The sequence below is a fragment of the Crassostrea angulata genome, chromosome 10 (genome assembly GCF_025612915.1).
Source record: "Crassostrea angulata isolate pt1a10 chromosome 10, ASM2561291v2, whole genome shotgun sequence".
Classification (NCBI taxonomy): Eukaryota; Metazoa; Mollusca; class Bivalvia; order Ostreida; family Ostreidae; genus Magallana; species Magallana angulata.
The window spans coordinates 39,236,405-39,256,278 of record NC_069120.1 but is presented as its reverse complement, the minus strand read 5'-3'; the positions used below and the strand labels follow the sequence as shown (position 1 = coordinate 39,256,278).

The 19,874-nt window shown below is 34.1% G+C and overlaps 2 protein-coding genes across 3 annotated transcripts; one reads left to right on the top strand and one right to left on the bottom strand.

Annotated features, from left to right (window-relative positions):
* Window positions 1-1,448: 1,448 nt before the first annotated feature.
* On the bottom strand, window positions 1,449-19,757 carry LOC128166430 (uncharacterized). Its single transcript, XM_052831596.1, has 15 exons — window positions 19,600-19,757; window positions 17,288-17,532; window positions 16,283-16,431; window positions 15,815-15,960; window positions 15,368-15,474; window positions 14,860-14,923; window positions 14,274-14,381; window positions 13,834-13,857; window positions 4,112-4,189; window positions 3,892-4,020; window positions 3,677-3,748; window positions 3,455-3,583; window positions 3,217-3,342; window positions 2,741-2,803; window positions 1,449-1,886 (listed from the first exon to the last, which is right to left on the bottom strand). Exons 1-15 carry the CDS (start codon window positions 19,708-19,710, stop codon window positions 1,449-1,451), a joined length of 1,989 nt encoding a protein of 662 aa, XP_052687556.1. The 5' UTR covers window positions 19,711-19,757.
* Window positions 6,333-12,029, top strand: LOC128166432 (uncharacterized). Of its 2 annotated transcripts, XM_052831598.1 has the most exons (9): window positions 6,333-6,396; window positions 6,488-6,618; window positions 6,889-7,003; window positions 7,314-7,481; window positions 7,865-7,939; window positions 8,199-8,421; window positions 8,777-9,006; window positions 9,591-9,751; window positions 10,016-12,029. In XM_052831598.1, exons 2-9 carry the CDS (start codon window positions 6,595-6,597, stop codon window positions 10,379-10,381), a joined length of 1,362 nt encoding a protein of 453 aa, XP_052687558.1. In that variant the 5' UTR covers window positions 6,333-6,396; window positions 6,488-6,594; the 3' UTR covers window positions 10,382-12,029. The 2 variants fall into 2 exon arrangements, with proteins under 2 accessions (XP_052687558.1, XP_052687557.1); XM_052831597.1 differs by lacking the exon at window positions 6,333-6,396 and having other exon boundaries at window positions 6,411-6,618.
* Window positions 19,758-19,874: the final 117 nt, after the last annotated feature.

Sequence of the window (19,874 nt, the reverse complement as noted above, 5' to 3'; positions counted from 1 at the left end):
GACGAAAACATTAAAAAAGAAAGAATTATGATAATCTATAGAATAAATAAACAGCTGCCATGACAGTGTATTGTGACACCAACACATTTCAGGAAGCAATTTCAGATGAATAACAACATGAGAAGGAAACCCAGAAAAGGATACAGAAGAACATAATTAAAAGAAGACAGAAATCCTTTGTTACATAAACATGCTAATGGCATAAATTCCAGTAACCACCCCCATCCCCCCATCCCATCTCCCCCCCATCCCCCCTCCCCACAAAAAAAAAATCAAACAAAAACAAAATTTTCACCCCCCCCCCCCCAAAAAAATGCTATTTTGCTCATTCCAGTTTTCAAAAGCTTAGTGCATAAAAAAAGAGCTACATTGACATGTACAATGCCACACCACCAGCGAAGACTCAGAGAAAGACACCTTCAAACGCCAAACAGAGCCGTTCCATCAGTGTCTCAATGGACCACAGCCAGCGACACTAAAAATCATCAACAAACAAATATGAATAGTACATCTTTCTTTCCAGAGGACTTCAATGTATATATAAAGTAATGATATATTGTTTCTTTTATTCCGACCAGGCTGCTGTATTTATGGAGATACTTACACTCAGCCGAGTGTCGTCTGCAGACTGTTTCAGGCGTACACGCTTGTTTTGAACACTGCGTGTCTCCGGTCTCTTTCTTTTTGGAGACTTCCGATTCTGGAAATAACAGGAACATTTACAATAAGGAGAGAGAGAGAGAGAGAGAGAGAGAGAGAGAGAGAGAGAGAAGGAGAGAGAGAGAGAGAGAATCGTTATCTTTTAAAATGATATTGGTTATTCTTTCAGACATAAATTGCGACAAACATTCGTATGTGATAAGATTTTACAGATCTTAGAATACATGTAAATATGTTCCCGGTATATGAGCAGCCGTTTTGGCATTTATCGTGACATTTAGTGATATCAAATAGGTGAAATCATCTATTCAAACAAGTGATATCACACTCATTCATATTGAAAAGGTAATGTCGTTATTAACACCAAATCAAGATAAAAACATTTGAAAAATTTATTTATATATGTGGTATCATCTTTTCATTTTACATGCAAGAAGGAATTACCAATTCAGATTTGAATATGTTCTGTCACTTAATGGGTATCACCATTCAAAAACGAATAGGTGATATCACTTCATTCTAAAAAAATATTTTCTCCTCTATTTGATAGTGATATCAGGTATTTAATCTTTTGTATGATGTATATCACCTTAAGATTTTCAATTTGTTATATATCGCCTATTCGAATAAGTGATCGCCTCTTCAAAAACAAGTGTAAGTGATATCATCGATTGAATCTAAATAGGTGATATATCACCTATTATGAAAAGTGATCTCAGATATCAGTAAATACGAAAACAGACCCTTATATTGGCCTGCAATGATATACGTAACATGCGTTATGATCGTTATGATCGGACTTGGATATTTACCTCTTTTTCTTCTGCCGATGGGGAAGACTGGCGGGTTTTGAGAGGAGGAGAGCAAGGGGTGGCAGTGATAGACGCCATCTTGGCATGACAGCCAAGATTGTCATTGAAAATTGTCACTTCACCATTATCGGTATTGGAAATGGTTGTAACTGTCTTCTTTTTTGAATCTGTCACAGTTTTGGAGACAACCTTCTCACGGTGTGCGTAGATGGAGCTTGTCTCTGACACAGCCGCTCCAGAAGTTGGAGCCAAGGACAGACTTGTCACTGATTTTGACGTAGAGGCGGTAGTGGGCGCGGCATTGCTGATAGGAGCAGAATTGGACGTGGTTTTGCTGATAGATGCAGTGGTGGGCGCGGTTTTACTGGTCGGTACAACCCCCTGTGAAGAATCACAGCATGATTTCTTGGGATGCTGAAAGGTATATAAAAAAAGTTTAATTAATGAATTAGTAACTTTAATATCCGCATTTTTCCAAAATATTGATTTTGATAATAAAAACCATCACAAAGTATTATAAGCAGGGGTCATAGAAACATCTGATAATAAATCATTGTATGAGCGACTCAGACTAATTAAATACGATGAGTTGGATGTTTGAGAAGCGGTATCAGATCCAAAATATCGAATTTTAAAAAGTAGACTGTGATCGACTCGACTTTTGTTCAAATTCAGTGTATATATTGAGGGGACTTAGAAATTCTGAATACTGTTTCTTTTAATCTTGTATATATAAAGTATTTATAGTTTTATTATAGAAGCAAGTGCATTAGAGGTACATGTATCTCGAAGATATTAAAATTTTATTTTTGAATCCTAAGACGTGTCGATTGAATATGGTACATTGTGTAGGATGGACATGTTTCACTATTACACAATCGATATAAAACCAGGGGGAGAGTTACCCCTCCAAATACCCCCCCCCCCCCACACACACACAAAACCTCCACCTATAGCATTCGCCCAAGCCAATACCCCACGACCCCTCCTAAAATTGTATTTAAAGTAACGAAAACGAACAATATAGAAAGAAATTGTAAAAGGAATCGAAAAGAAGAAAGAACACAAACGATTTAATATCATAAGAAAAAATAAGCTTATTTTTCAGTTAGGGTTTCTCAAGTTGAATGGAGTAAGGAGCTTATCAACAACGGCGACTTAATGTGGGAACGGGTTATTATTTTTAAGAATATATGTTCTGAAATACACAAATTGATACTTTTTGTCTCGTTTATTTCTTTCAACGCGAGAAAAAGTGGGCTATTCACCTCTTTCTTCCAGACAAAGTCTCTCCGCCATATTCTGTTATAGAGCCACGTTCGCGGACCAGACTACAAAAACAGAGGTAACCTTGTAGAATCAATGTGCGAGAAAACTATCTTTCTAATTGTGGAATAACACACATGTATTAGGGTCCAATGTTGTTGGTATCCAGACGTATTTAATCATTTATTTAATTGCGATATATATATATATATATATATATATATATATATATATATATATATATATATATATATATATATATATATATATATATATATATATATATATATATATATATATATATATATATCTGAGCACTGTTTTGTTAATGATAATAACTCAAAGCATAATATTTATTACAAATCATATACGATCTATGTGGTCGTTCAAGTAAAAGACAAATACATGGTATACCATGATGGTTTACAATATCTAATAAACATTAGCTTACTTAAATGGTTATGTAACCTTGACTTACATCGACCTTGACCTTTGTTGGTTTTTCAGGAACGTCCTTGACCCAGGGGTCTCCAAGCTTAGTTTGTGGGTCGTCCTTGCGCCACACTCTATTGCAGTACCATGTGCGGTTTTTATTTGGCTCGGTCTAAAATAACGGTATACATGTATGTTGCAGTATAAAAGCTTTGTCATTTTCAAATGTTGACTATGCCAGAAAACATTGATATTATCCTAATCATATTTTAATCTTGACTTACATCGACCTTGGCCATTGTTCGTTGGTTAGAAAGGTCTTTGGCTCTGGGGTCTTCGCCAACCTGTGTTTGTGGGTCGTTCTTACGCCACACTCTATTGGGGTACCATGTGCGCTTTTTATTTGGCTTGGTCTAAAATAATGGTGTATGTTGCAGTATAAACGTATGATCATTTTCAAATGTTGACTATGCCAGAAAAAAGATTTTAAACATTTTGATGCTAACCTCATCGCGTGTCCGGTTCTGTGAGGTATGAGCGGTATGGCACGAGACGGTCGCCAACTGTTCATCAACATTCTGAATAAAGTTATGAAATGTAACAGTTATATAAACATATTTTGGCTGAGAATATAATTACATCAATGGATTGAAAGTACACATGGTGTTTCATGATGGTCTACGTATTCAAATACCAGCTTATTTTTTTAACCTTGACTTACATCGACCTTGACCTTTGTTGGCCGGTTGGGAAGGTCTTTAACCCTGGGATCTCCCCCAAGTTTAGTTTGTGGGTCGTCCTTGCGCCACACTCTACTGCGGTGCCATGTGCGCTTTGTAGTTGGTTTGGTCTAAAATATCGATATTATGTTGCTATATTCAAAAGTATGGTTAATTTCGAAAGTTGAGTCGGAAATTTTTTCAAATCATAATGATAGTAACCTCGTCATTTGTCTGGTTCTTTAGGGTACATGTTTCAGATGTTAGGGACGAGACAGTCGCCAACTGTTCATCAAAATTCTGAAAATATGAATTGTAATGATTTAATGATTTTGAATAAGAATATCCAAACTAAAGTGAATTGTACTTTACACGTACAGACACAGGTATACATATCTTTATTTCCATATATTGGAAAATACGGCTTGAAATCTTTGCATAAAGAATAGCAAACAAAATATTTGTGCTTAAATGCATGTAGGACACGTATAGTTATTAATTGAATGACTTCTTTTTGGGTTGATTGTATTATCTTAGTTGTCGACATGTATATAACTGAATAATCGGTATGTATTGGTAGAGTATCAATAGCATTCCATGGTTTATAGTTTTGTGATTGGATGTGACTTTTATTGATTGTTTGTGTTTAGGCTGTGGGTAGTAGTAGGGCGAGGATCTGTATTATATTATGTACGGGCCTATTACATATATTTAGTAACGTTGCCAAGGTTGCTGAGAAGTCGCTGAGAAGTCAAGTATCAACTAAATGTTTTAGCAACGAAGATATGGCTAAACATAATTTAAAAAAATATAGATATGAATTTTATATTGCATACAATCTACATTGTTTGCGATGATTAAACTTGACGTATTGTTGGAATCAGACCCCCCCCCCCCCCCCATTTCAGACACATCCACACTCGGTATGTATAGAGAGGCCATAATTATACATGTACAATATCACCTACCTATCATGTTACCGTTGCAACTGAGCACTAAGATTTAGCTATTTTTTTCAATGATGAGGAGAAGTCTTCCAACTTATCGGTAATAAGTAACAGTAACACAATCTTTATGTTTTGTTTCTAAGAAAGTAACTAACGACCATTTTCAGAATCCAAAAGCAGCCATTTTAGCGGACTTTTACTAATGTGTTTGTTTGTTTGTGATTGCGAATATACTTTGTGGACATCTGTCTTAGATTCGATATTTTAAGACAGGGGGATAACGACCATGACATTTTGTATGTGGAACTCGGTGAAGCCATCGTTTTTAAAATACGTGACTGTTTGATTGACCATCGATGGTCGCATATGGGATGACAAACAGCTAAAATCTCGAGAGATATGTTTATTTACAAGATATGTGGATTTTCCCGACAAAACTACACAAAAATATGTATTACCCTCTTAATCCGCCTTTTGACCATCTTTTAAGCTGACGCTAAGTCTAAAGATGAAGATATTTCAGAAAAGGTCAGGAGCGGTATCAGACACAACCAACGGCTTCGACTTGTTCGTTAGAAATAACCGTAACTACAACACAGCGTTGGTATTATAACAACGTCGACGTCATAATGAATGACGTTGGCCAATGAAAACGCGCGTTGTTTTATGCACGTCAAACGCAGTATAATTATGTGCACCACATGGCTTCCTAGCAAAGTTTTTGACGTATTATAGAAAACAATAGCAGATACCGTTAGGTACCAGGCGACCGTTTCATTAACAATTTGTTTACGTCTACGTTTACGATCTACAATACGTTATATAGTAAAATGGTCGCCAGATCTTTATCCATCTACTAAGGCTACTCCCTAGAAAGTTGAAGCAAGGAATGTGAAAATAATTTGTCACAAATTCAAAATCCTGGGCCTTTTTGGCCATACAAAGGTATATGTAATAAAAAAAAAGAAAATATTGAATTTATGCAATAACACCTACACACTAACAAAAAGAGAGAAGGTTTTTAAGTGATAGTTTATATTTACATAAAAGATTAGTCTATTTCAGTCTCAGATGAACATGAGGCTTTTCTCAGTTGAAAACAAATGTAGCTTGCAAAAATTTCAATTACATTATCACATTCATTTGATTAGACATCAGCCAGATAAACTTGTTCTCCTTAATGTATTAATTTACAATATTAATTAATTAACAAAAGTATAGACCCTATTTTTTTTTTTATAAATATAGAAATTTTGCGCTGTAATAAGAATATGCTCGGTGCACGGATCTAATAAAATGACTGAAAATGTTTATATTGAAACACGCATAGTATTCAGTATTTCAATATAATTTCAAAGTGATAGAATTTAGTTAAGTTTTTCTTGTTTTATTTTGTTTACACCAATAAGGCAAATTGTAGAATGCGTAAAAACATTTTTTGCGATTGCAGATAAATCCTAAATCCGGATAAATGAACTTTCATACTTTAAATTTACACAGCGCTCTTTCTTTCCCGTTTTAATTGCTGCTGAGCCGGCGAAATATTAATTACGTATTATGGTATTCGTTGGGTTTTTCTTGCATTATTCAAGCTTTCGATTGCATTATTTTTTCTTAAATTCATCAAAACATGAGTAGTTTTGCTTTTCAGTTTTAGATAAAAAAGGAATACTTGATTTTGGTCAGGAACGCTAACGTAAGAAAACCTACTGGAATTTGCCCTTTCGCCTGTCTCGTACGACATCTTTAAGAATAAGGATGCTGACACTGAACGATTCAGATGTAAGTTGTCGATTTTTAAAAGTTGGTTTGTTTTTCGTCATTATGCAACTTGAAAATGCTTTAAGAACTTGACACATATACACATATACATCTGAAGATTTTATTACGCACATGTAGTTTATAAAAATAACGCATAATAATTGATGAACTCAGATTTATTAATAATTGCACATTTCCCCAACCAGTGAAGAAACCACTAAAATACTTCATTGTTGAATAAATATGTTTGAGAAAATTAAACAGTAATTACTTTGCTTTCCCTTTCAACAGAAGCTAGAATGGTGGGTGAAATTCAGAAATCCGAAGGATATCCTGGAGAAACATCCAACATTTTTAGTTGGGGAGGTGTATATGATCATTAATTCCCTGCTGTGTTTATGCCATGGTGAGTTTTACTATGCTGTACGTTGTTTGTGGGTGTTTGAATAAATAAAGTATGGAATCAAGAAATATGTTCTAATTTGTTGATTGTTTCATTAAAATTTTTATATCATATGAAGTAAGAAAGCTAGTTATAATCATGATAATTTTAAAAGATAATTTGGAATTTATTTTCTGATAAAAAGAATAATAAAGCAATTATTGCCAATAGATATACTCGGTATATAGCACTGTGATGTTTGTGATCGCTCTTGAAGAAATGCATCTGTCAATGATTTTTTATGAAAATTGAGAATGTTGACTTGATTTTTCAGCTCTTCGCAATGGTGGGCGATACAAGTGGCTGTGGCTGACCTGCATTCTACAAGGCTTAACCACAGAAATGGTCAGCTACTTCCTCCCAGACATCGACAACTTCTGGCATGCTCAAGGCATGGTCATGTTTGCTGGACAAAGACTGCCATTGTATATAATGGTCTTATGTAAGTCATTTCATGTTAAAAGATTATTATCTCATATACTCAAAAAGTGAAACAAATGTCCCAGCAGTTTTATTTTGCAAAAGATTACATTGATCTACAATCAATTAACTAGAGGAAAAGTACAATATTTAAACCTAAGCTGTAGCAAATAGCACAACATTTTCACAAGGCTTGGTTTAGTGAAGGATGTGTGAAAAGGAATTGAAAGACCTAATTTACGGGTTTAACCTGTAATGACACTATTGCATTGCAACCTTAGAAAATTTAGAACGACTTGTTTAGAATGGGCATTATGTTTTGAAAATCAATACTATGATAATAAATGAACCAATGCTTTTGCTTAACTACATGTATAATTGAAATCATTTTCTCTCTGCATCTAGATTCATTTTTCTACTACACTGCTGTGGTTGGAGTATCTCATCTCAGATTGCCATGGTGGGCAGAACCATTTGCTGGTAATGAACAAAAGGATAAAGTTGCTTAGTGTATCATGATTTATCATTTATTAGCTTGAATAGTTTGAAACTTACGTGTAGTTTTAATAAAAAAAAATTTAAAAGTATGTATCTATTTCATTTATTTCAATTATCAATGCAGACTGTTACATTTTTAAAATGAACTAAAGCATACAGCATTTATATTTTTCTTGATGTTTGATTATTTCTCTTAAAAATTCCCTTCATCTTTAAATCATCTCCTTCACAACCTTTTCAGTGGGTATTTCTGTGGTCCTGATTGACCTACCGTATGACATCATGGGCATCAAACTGTTATGGTGGACTTGGCATGACACCGACCCCAACATCTATGACCGTCATTACTGGGTCCCCTGGACCAGCTACTACTTCCATTCTACTTTCTCCTCGGGAATGACCTTTGTATTCTATGGAGTCCATAAACTGCTTGCCAAAAACGAGGATAAGCTTCAGAGTGCAGGGTAAGGTTGTTACATTATGTAAAATACCTAGCTAAGAAATACATACCAGGTACACACTACGATAATACCAAGCACAGGGTCCATTTATCTGCAGTTAATCACTTTGAATATTTTATAAAAGATGTACCCATATCTAAACAAGTTTGTATTTCAGGTTTTAGACAAAATGAGAATAATCTGTGACACTTTCCAGAATATGCCTTTCATTTGTATTCCAGAGAATATATTTTTTGTTCTGTGGATTAAAAAAAGTTGTATCCATGTCCTTAAAGGATTTCAGGATGTAATTTCAAGGTTTTATCCTATGTTGGTTGTTGGTAGTAATGCCTGACTTTGTGCTGTTCTGCCTCTGTAGGTTTTTCAAGGAGGCACTAGCTTGCGTGTTGGCTGGCATTTTGGGGATGCCCCTTGGAGTGATCCAGTTTTTGCCGGTCTATCACCCTCTTCACGACAGCAATAATGTTCACACAGAGGTGTGCGTCTTTCTCCAGATGTCAGTGTATGTGATGATTACCTGGGCGGGAGACAGGCAGGCTGCTGCCAAGCGGCACGAGCTGCAAGGGAAAGAGAAGGAGAAGAAGAAAAGTAAGTGTAGCTAATGAGTTTTTTGTTTAGTCACTTGGCATTGCCAACTTATCAATGTTTATAAGTTAGTATGAGAGGAAGGGGGAGGGGGGAAATGAATTTATATTCCTTATCAACTTGTTTTTATATAAGGTATGACATATAGTCCACAATGTCCTGTGGTGTAGACTAGACAGTCAAGACTCAGGCATAAGTATGTAGGTTTAAAGAAATGAGGTCCCCCCCCCCCCAAAAAAAAAAGAAAGAAAAAAAAAATACAAAAGAACAAAATCATCCAAATACTCAAACTTATGGAAAATTGAAAAATGTGTGTGGCAAAATTTTTAAATAGAAATGATTTTATACATAATTTTTTTTTTTTTTTACATCAGTCATTGAAATTTGGATGCAGATAATATTTAACTTGCATGCCCAGTCGTAACAGTTTAAAGATGCATGTGAAAAACTCAGAAATAAAATTCTCTGATCACCTTTTGTAACAAACCCTTTGAGACAGATCTTTTCTTTCATTCTTTAGTTACTGAACTACATTGAATAGAAATGAATGTTTTTTCCCCACATTAATGCATTGCGTTGTATTTCAGAATTTTCTTTCAATGAGATCATGCTGGCCTTGCTGATACATTACTGTGTGTACATCTTCCTGGTGTTCACAGCTAAACCCGAGAACCAAGTTGCTGATGGACTGCATGAAACAATTGGCCCATGTCAGGAAACCACCCCTGTGTACACTGCCTTTGGTCATGTAAGTTACCACTGACATTGCACATGAAACTCTGACCAATCTACAGACTTCCAAAAATAGGTGACCTCAGAAAGAATGGAAGATATCTTATGTTTCACATAGACATGTCTATCATACTACAGAAGGAAAAGTTTCTGAGGCATTTATGTTTGTTGATAATTTTCCATGTACCGTGGGTTACCAGTGCCTTTTGGCTGAAAAGAAATGCATTTTTATTTTAGTAATTAACATTTGATAAATTGCAAAATTTTTGTTTGCTGGTAGGTTTTGGAGAAACACAAATACCTCTGTGTGGAGAAATATGATGAGGCTGTGTACGACTTCCATTGCGTTAAGAACCTCCCTAAGCCTGGAGAGAGCTGGTACACTATATGTGGCACCAAGTACCCCAACCATCTGGAGTATATAGTCATCGTGTGCGGAGCTTGTATGTTTGGAATGGCCTACTACTGGCAGCTTCTGGTTTGTTCTGGCTCACAGCCATCTGGAACTAGCTCAAAATCATCTGGATCTGGCTCAAAATCATTAGGATCTGGCTCAAAATCATCAGGATCCAGCCCAAAGCCATCTGGATCTGGTCAAAAATCACCAGGCCCAAAGGGAAAGAAGAAGGATATCAAGCAGCAATAAGACTGTAGTATAGATGGAGTGAATGGTTTATAACTGAAAGGGAGTAAGTAGTCAAAGTGAAACACAAAAAGAATATTTACAGAAGTAATATTTCCTCGTTTTTTTTTTAAAGAATTTAATCTTAATCAATTTAATACTTAGTGCTGATGTTGCCATAAATTATTCCATGCCACTTTATTTTACAAGCAATATTATTCCAGTATTATTTATCCATTTTTTTGTGCATTCATTTCTCTATGTGAAATGATAGTTTTTCCAGTCTGTTATGTTCTGCATTTTTTATCAAAGTGCTCTCTCTTTTCTCCTCCACTGAAGTCTGTTTATTTATAATTTTAATGGAATGAACTTTTTGTTAAAAATCCTCAGTTGTCCTTGATGATGCCATAGTTTTTTTTTGTGACGTGTTGTTGTACATGTGTACATGTAAACGTATGTGTAAAAGTTGATTATCCAAACTTTAGAATTACTGTAGACGTATTTTTTTCCACGGGGTCATAATTCCGCGGAATCACAATATCAATTTAATCCGCGGGTAAAAATTTACGCGGATTCTTTGAATGAAAAAAAAAATCATTTGAATAATTATTATTAAATTTAGTTCTGAGCGATTTTCATTACCTAGAATTTGTCCAACTTTGGACTTAAATTGTAAGAACTGTTCACAGAGAACAGTAATTATCGGTTGTGCACTGGTCGGTAGTCATTAGTTAGCCGTCAAGATGTTCCGACGCTGGCTAAAATCGTCTCGTGATCTTTATTAACTGTCAATTTAGGGGTTTACATGTCGTTTAAATTATGAGTTGATCAGTTTTATCAATTATAAGTCAGAGCACAAAGGGATCTAAAAATTGCAGTAAAAACACGGGTCTTAGCGTGTAGTTAATTGGGTCATTGAAAGACAGAACCGCTTGGGGCTATTTGTCGTCTGACACGTGCCGTTATCTCAAGCTGGTAAAAGTTTAAATTTCATGCAAGTAAATTTACAGAAAATTCAAATCTTTAGGAGATTAAATTATTTATTATGTGAATTCTCAATACAAATTTGTTTGACAGCTTGCATAGATAAAAATGATATACATTGGGTACACGTATATGCAAGTTTAATATAACGAAGTAACTTCCGATTATCCTTATTCATGTAATGCAATTTCAAAATTTCATTCCAAAATGCACTTTAAGTACACTGGGAAAAAATTCCGCGGAAAATTTGTGCCCGCGATCATAGCGTAAATTAATACCACGCGGAAAAAAGTACGTCTACAGTATATAGATGTTGTCTGGTGAATTGATGTTTTAGAATGTAGCAGTTATCAGTGTGTTGAAATATTCCTTACAGTACTTGTAATACATATATGTACCAAGTTGAAAATATTGCCTGTTTGATTGTAAACCATTAGAAGATTGTATCAGATTTCACAGATATGAACATGTATAGGTATAAATGTATGAACCACGTGTTTGAATCATTTTGAATTTTGATTTGACTTTAAAGAGGAAGAAAAATAGAAATGAGAATACATGTATACAACTTTAAACAGTTTAAAACATTGTGTATGTACTATGATGCTGTGTCATGATGTTTTGTTGTACAAAACTGAAAACTTTGTCAATATTTTACTACCTAGTAAATAAACAATCTTAAAAAGCATTTGGATTATTTACATTTACTTTTCCTTTTTTTAAAAATGTGTCAAATATGAAAATGTATTATGATTCCATTAAGCTGATTTTATCCATACCTATTGGTCATCAGGTGAGCGATTATTATATTTTCATGTTAAATACTGAAATCTAATTGGTTTAGACACAGTTCTATTATTATTATTACACAGTTCTATTAATCTGTTCTATTACCTTAAGGGTTAGCAACACACTTGGCAAAGGGTAATACAAAAAATTGTAACAAGCGCATATTTTATGCATGTACAATTCGTCGTAGAATCAAGTCATTCCTTAAGAAGTCAGTTATGCATCTAATAAATAAAAAAATAAAAGCAGTAAAGTTTTTCTTAAAATTAAAACATTCAGTACAGTGTATAAGAAAATAAATAGTGCCTGTTTGGGAGGGTAACGGTTGATACTGACACCCCTCAAAAACTATTGTCAACCTCCGCTTTACATCAGTTTACAATGGTTTTCTTGAGGTTGTCAATTTCAACTGTTACCTTCCCAAACAGGCACTATTTATACATGTATAATGTAATTTTGAAAAATAAAAAAAAAGACAGGATTAATATAATAGTTTTTAATAATACATAACAAAACTATGAAAATAAATTGAATTAAATTTCATTCAAATTTTTTGCATTAAAACATGCAATCTGAAAAAATAAATCAGATCCTTTGATCCACTTTCATTGATAAGTGAGTTAATCAAAATAATACATACAAATTTACATCAATTACAATGTAATACATTTATCTTGGATTAGTGTTGCTCAGGACATAATAAATCGCAAAGTCCAAAAAAAAAGCTTTTTAGGGACTTTTGGAAATACACGGTATACTGTACCAGTAATACATGAAGTTACATCTTCCTATATTTGCATATTACAGAATAAGATTAAAAAAAAAAAAACAAAGTTCACATCAAAGATCGGTGTAATAAAACAAATAATGGTTAAATTATGCATCTATATTCTATAAAAATAAACCAAACAAACACAAAATTTAAAATTGGATCCAACACAGCTGGATTATGTAACACTGTCCACAACTTTTATCACAGATCCAGCCCGCCTTTCACAGAACATTCTTGTACAAACACTTCATACAACACACGGAGCTCCAAAAGAGGAATTGTTACAAAATACTTAAAGATATCTCCGATCAGATTAATAACTAAATTCCATTATGTACTACAGTGTATCGTATAGCTATCAATTTGACCTTGAATTTGATGAACGACCTTGAACTTCGCCTTTTGTTTTAACTTGGTTACCTCTTAGATTACAAAATGTGAAGTCATTTTCTTAGTAGTGTAAAAGTAATGGAAGATAGAAAAACAACAACAAAAAACAAATTACACCCAGGTCTCTGATCATGGAGTAATACGAATAATACATGTAAGATAATTGTAAGAGGCAAGAGTCAACATTCCGGCTAGCGTACCGGTAATTCTTGAATTAATTAGAATACAGGTAAATCATTTCTAGATTTATAGGTTCCTTTTCCCATTCCTGGTATGGTGGTATTGGAATTGGAATTCAAGTAAATCATTTCTAGATTTTTAGATCCCTTTTCCAATTATTGGTACTATGGTGGTATATGTTTCATTAGAATTATGTTATGTAGCTACAATTTTGATACAAGCTGAGTAAATTTCCAATAACAGTCTAGTAAGCAAAATTCATAATGATTAAAAATAATACTCAATTACATATCAGAAATTCAAACAAAATTTGTCCATTTCATTCATCCTAAGCAGGAGGATCAGTGTATCGACCAAGTACCATGTTCTGCATGAATTCTGGAATCTGAAAATAACAGGCAAGATTTAAAAAATGAGTAGATGTACACTGTAGAAACAACAAAGCGATTGGATAACATGCAATTCAGATTCACAGGGTTTAAAAACCATGCATTCTTATCTGTTTCAATTTTATTATTTATTTTTACAGGGGCATTGGATACCAGCAAAAAGAAAAATACACTGTTGATTTATCTGAACTTGGTTCATGTACCGGTACTAATCTAATAAAATTTAAGTCCCTTGACAAGTATTTTTGTAGCAATCCAATGAAACAGATCAAGAAATCATTTTTTAAAATTTGTACTGAATGGGAACCGAGTTTAAATAAGTCAACAAACTCTATTTTTTCTTTGTGTTGGTATCCAATGCCCCTGTAAAGTGCTAAGAAATGAACTTTGAATACAGAAAACAATGACAAACCTCATCAGTGTTATTCAGGGCCTGATGAATCATTTTCTCCAGGTTTCTCATCATGGACACCTTCTGTTGTGGAGAAAGGGGATAGACAACGTTCCCAATGGGTCCAGCCTGTGTAGTTAAGAGAGATAATGTATAATTACATGTACTATATACACATTGTCAAAATAAGATTTTAAACAACTGCAATATGCACTCCATCACATTTATATTCCTATAAAACATTCTTCCCTACATTATAACAGTCTACTACATAGCAAAATATGAGTATTCTGGCCTAGTTCTACTAAAATGGCATTCTACTATTTAATATGAGATTTGGCCTGAAAAAAAAATATGCCAAGTAATTTTCAGTTTCTGTATACATGTTCATTTTTCCTTTGAAAATTCTTCATTCTCACTTTCATTGTATCTGAATGTCAACAACATGTATTTAGTACGGAATCTCCAACAGCATTCAATTTCAAGAACAAAATATTTCTGGAAATTAAGACCTACGGTAAACACATTCAGCACATGTATCGGTACATATATACAAGTAGCTGAGTATTAATACTAAGTCTGTGTTTGGTAGTTTTTGATTACCTACCTTGTACCAGAAGGTCACAGATATTGTGTGCCCGTGGTCAGGGAGAGATTCCACTTGGTGCCACCTGGTGAAACAACAGAAACAGAATATAGGCACAAAAAACAATTTATATCTACTTTTTAACAAAGTATACATTCATAAGTATTGCAAAACTAGATCCAAATGTAATTTTTATTGATAAAACATGTATGGTGCATGTAATGTACTGTAAGCCAACTTTTACTATGGTGCAAGAAAAGTTTGTGAGCTTTGCAAGATCCTCATCAGAAATACATATACTTCATGCAATGAACCAGTCCTTTAACAATTAATATCTAGCATATCTGTTTCTGATTTATATTTACATTAATATATAGTGTTGCACTTAAAGAAATTTAGAGATAGAGAATATGATCTTGTGATGTAATGTTGTTTATGAAAATACCCATGCTTATTATCAACAATTTTTGGGGAATTAACAAAACACCAGCATTGTTTACATTTCAAAGACAAGACAGACATGTCTCACCAGTACATTGGCAAAAACAGCACATCACCGGGACCAACCACTGTTTCGTATCCCTTAACATCCTTAAACTTTGGAAATCTCTTGTAATCTGGATTATCAAAATCAACCTGTAACAGATGGTACATGTACAATAGTCATCTCATCAGTAGACCAGTGTGACAATAGATCATTGCAAACACAGCTGGTGCTGTTGCTGTGATAATCTATTCAGTCGGTAGTCTTGGGACTTTGTTTTTAATATCAATTTCAGTGATAGGTAGCGATATGTGCTTACATTTTTAAAACATTAAAATAACCAAAACGTTTAAGCATATATGTTAACTCTACCGCTTAACGCTGAAGTCTAATGCTTTTTAACTCTGTTTCCCACCTACCGCTTTTATAAGAAAATCTACCACTTTTTTTCAACATATGTTAAAGCATAAATACAATTTTCTCCTTCCTTACCTGGCTTTGCCTATCACATGGGTGGTAGGTTGGATAAGGATACATGCACTTAAACTGGTCTGGATGAAACAAGATGAACCTCTTGTATCCTCGTATCTGTGCAAAGAAGTTCTCCTGTTCATCATAATGGGCAGGAGTTACGTTCCCTGAAATCAAGAGAAATGATTTAAATTCACATTTTCTTGTCTATACATATTCTGAAATTAAATTGAGTACAGCAAAAATACGGAGAGAGAGAGAGAGAGAGAGAGAGAGAGAGAGAGAGAGAGAGAGAGAGAGAATGTTAATTATTCCCCAGAAGTTTATACCAACATCATTGCATCAAATATTAACATGTTGTCACTTCTTAATGAAGTCAACTGACTTTCACAAAAAAGAGAAAATCGTAGTTACTCATGAAGAAATTGTGATGATGAGGATGATGAAGATGATGAGGAAATAATGTTTTGTGTTCAGTTTTTCACTTACCTTCCATCCCAATGAGGAGAAGATTTGAGGTGAGGGCTCCAAACTTGTTTTTCTTCTGCTGCTCCGTTACCCAGCTCCAATTAAATCCAAGAAAATCTGCGACAATCCTCTTACCAACACCTTCATTTAGAGCTTGTTGCAAATACACCCTAAAATTTAACACATTAATAAGACTCCAAATTCAGATAGTCACGCCACAGTTAGTAGATTGTGCTAAAGTCCAATGGCCTGCCTTGCCATAGTCTGATGTTGTCAGAATATTTTTGTCACGTCAGAATATGGTGATGTCATTGGTGTCATTACTACTATATATATGTTTTTTCACCAATAAAGGGCCCTCGGGGGTTATTATTATTACAAATAATGAATGAAATACATAAATATTGTACTGTTAAGTAAGCATAGTAAGTTACAATGGGAGGTACATCTGATATAACTTGTTAATATAACTATGTATTTAAAATCAACAACCAAACAAGGCTAATGGAGTAAGGGACACATTGTGAAAATCAACAATGATAGTAGGGGAGGTCATCACAGTGGAGAGCTGCGAGAAGAAAAAGTTCCTGTTGTTTTGAAATATGTGTTGCGCCAAAATATGCTGCAATTAATATGTAATAATTACCATCATATTTGTTCTCTTCTTTATTCTTGACTCACTTTAGCAAGTGCTATTACAATTTTATTGTGACAAATAAGGAATAAGTTGTACAATATTTGTGCTTAGTGTCTTTTTAGAAGCATGAAGCTTTGGTGTGTGACATCATCAGACTTTGACAAACATCATGTGAACCATTAATTTGACTTAAGCATGTCAAACCATTGAGATTTGGCACATACCATTGCACACTTACCTTCACATATCCCTTATTAACCTTGATCATTTTACGTAAAAATTTAGTATACATGTACAAACATTTTTTTACTTTTAAAATTTCAAAGATAATTTTTATGTCATATTTATGATAATTTAATGATCACTATTAAAGTTATAAATTTACATACTTGTCTTTCCCAGGTTTTGCTGTCTTTAATTTTTTGACAAACTCTGGAAAGGTTAAATCCAAATGTTCCATAGGTTTTTCAAAATCCTTGAAAGTGTCAACTTTTTTATCATCAAAATACTGAAATCTTTTGTTCTTTGACTTGTACACAGTGAATTTTCCATCTCCAATGTTTCCTTGCAGATAATCTAAGTCCCAATGCAACGCTGACCGCACTAAACCAGAATCTGTGATCACAACTGGTAGCTGAAATCATAAATGTGACTCTACCTAATTTACCTACAACTTATCACTGGGATTAAGAACTAGTGAGTTGCATGTATCAAAAGCTTGATCCCCATGCTCCGTGGAAAGGTGTATGTGGTACAAACTCAGTTTTTACTTACTTCAACCATGATGTGTTTTAATCTTAATAGACCACTTTAGAGTAACTGCAGGATGGAGCCAAATTTTATATAGTTTGGTGAAGTTTTAGTTGGTAGATATTTAATAGGGTAGCTTTAAATTACAATCAAACCTATAACGTAAAATTTTAAGATACCGGGGTATATGACTTGTTAAGCTAAAAATTATTATTTAGTAAAGAAAATCCATACATTTTATGGTTTAAATTTGCTACATTTTCCTACATCTTCTGGAAAAGACCAATTTATTAAACAGTCTACAAAATGGCCACGATCATATTGCCCTCTTACAGGGTTGGAAATTCACTAAAAATAGCAGCCAGCCACAGGGCTGGCTACTTTTAAAAGTTACCAGCCCTGCCGAAAATCTGCCAGCCCTGATAAAAACGTTCACTTTTATGAATGAACTACACACACAGCGTAATATGTAAATCGTCACCTTTTACACAGTATTTGAAACTACATCTAAGCATAACCCAAAGAATGCTTATTATTAAGGTTTACATGCGTACAAAATAAAACTATTCATCTACTTGTTTATAGTTACAAACTTTTTTTTGGTAGGCAGCTAACAATGTCATTATCATGAACTTTCACAACAATTTCGACAATAAATAGATCCAAAACATTGAAAGGTAATAAAAAACAACAGTTTTTGTTTAAGGGATTTTCCGCCGATGACCGGGGCTGTATTTTTTTATGTGATGAAAAACAACATGTAAAATGCCCGAGTTTCCCACTTTTGTAAAAATACGAGGTCACTTGATTTTTCATGCCCACTGTTTCGACAGGGGATGGAAATGCTCGTACTTTAATTTAAAACATGTGTAGTTTTGTTGTAAACAAACTTTCATGCCTTTGTCAGTTTGTGGATGGCTCTGTGTTTGTTATTAAATTGTTTTTGTTTTAAAAGTTGTAACGAGGGGTTTCCAAAGAAGTTTGTTTAAAATCAATCACCCACATCTAAATTTGCGTAATTTTGCTAAGAATAAATAGTAAAATTAATAGTGGTCACCCCGACATGGTTTACAATACAGCTTCCCATGTGTTTCGCCACTTGTCAGCCATTCAAATTCTACTTTCCATCCCGGAACTATTGGTCGGCGTGTTTTGTTTTTGTCGTAGACTGGTTTTTTTTTTCTCGTATATACACATCCTGCGTCAATCAAGTAACGCTTTTTGGGAGTGACAACCTCAGAAACTTGCGCATCATCTAACAAGTTGCTTCACTTTGTAATATTGCCGAACAAAATTGTATTGCGAACGCTGGTTGGCTATAACAATCATTCAGACCAATGCGCGAATAGATTACAATTTCTAGATTTTACCTAATTCTCAACGATACCTAACAACCTGACGGCGTCTGTACTTTTTGTGAATAAGGTAATTAACTGTCGGTTTAAAAATAGAAACTGGATATTAAAAATAGCCCGACCGTCGGGCTGTCTTTTAAAGTTTTGCCCCCGCCCGCCTTAAAAACAGGCCGCCTCGGGCGGTCGGGCGGGCTATTATTTCCAACCCTGCCTCTTAAACTACAGTTGTTACATCATATATTATCAAACTATGTCAATTTGCCCTGCAAAAGAACAGTACCACAGTTACCGTGAAGAGGACTACTCAATTGTTATCCATTGTTAGCATTTCTGGCTATTTCTACAAATTGAACATGTCAAACTTACATTTTGTTTTCTTCAGTATATCTGAATTTATTTTCAAAAATTCATCAAGCTATGCAATTGCCAGACTTTTCACACATAGGGCAACATGTCTAATGCCGATTTTTTTTTTTAATTAATCACCATTAAAAAATCATCTTAAATTCAATATGCGACTTATATGCGAAAGTGAAAGTACAATAAATAAAACTCAATTCAAATATAATCTAGATCAAAAGCACGTATAATTTTACCCCAGCTGCAATACGTTTTTCTGTCTCTGGATTGTCTATATTAAGTCTTGGAATTTCTTCCGTGGAAAATGGGTATTCTTTCAGATCAAAATTTTTCTTTTCCTTGGCCATTTTACTTTAAAGGTATATAGGGAACAAGTAGAACACCGAGCCCGATATATTTATTTTGTATTTGGGAGCGGATCTCGCGTAATCATCATCATCACACACACAGTTGATGCGGGAAAAAAAATCAAACAAACAAAAACAAAATAAAACGAAATGAAAAACAAACA

What these genes read in the sequence shown, in the direction of transcription:
- LOC128166430 (XM_052831596.1), bottom strand. Translation starts at nt 19,710, where the DNA reads ATGGCCAAGGAAAAGAAAAATTTTGATCTGAAAGAATACCCATTTTCC. An exon ending in CCCTGAATAACACTGATGAG is followed by an intron (nt 13,858 to 14,273) that starts GTTTGTCATTGT and finishes TGTTATTTTCAG; the next exon opens with ATTCCAGAATTCATGCAGAA. An exon ending in AGAACCGGACACGCGATGAG is followed by an intron (nt 3,584 to 3,676) that starts GTTAGCATCAAA and finishes CCATTATTTTAG; the next exon opens with ACCAAGCCAAATAAAAAGCG.
- LOC128166432 (XM_052831598.1), top strand. Translation starts at nt 6,595, where the DNA reads ATGCTGACACTGAACGATTCAGAT. An exon ending in TGACACTGAACGATTCAGAT is followed by an intron (nt 6,619 to 6,888) that starts GTAAGTTGTCGA and finishes CCCTTTCAACAG; the next exon opens with AAGCTAGAATGGTGGGTGAA. An exon ending in TGTACACTGCCTTTGGTCAT is followed by an intron (nt 9,752 to 10,015) that starts GTAAGTTACCAC and finishes GTTTGCTGGTAG; the next exon opens with GTTTTGGAGAAACACAAATA.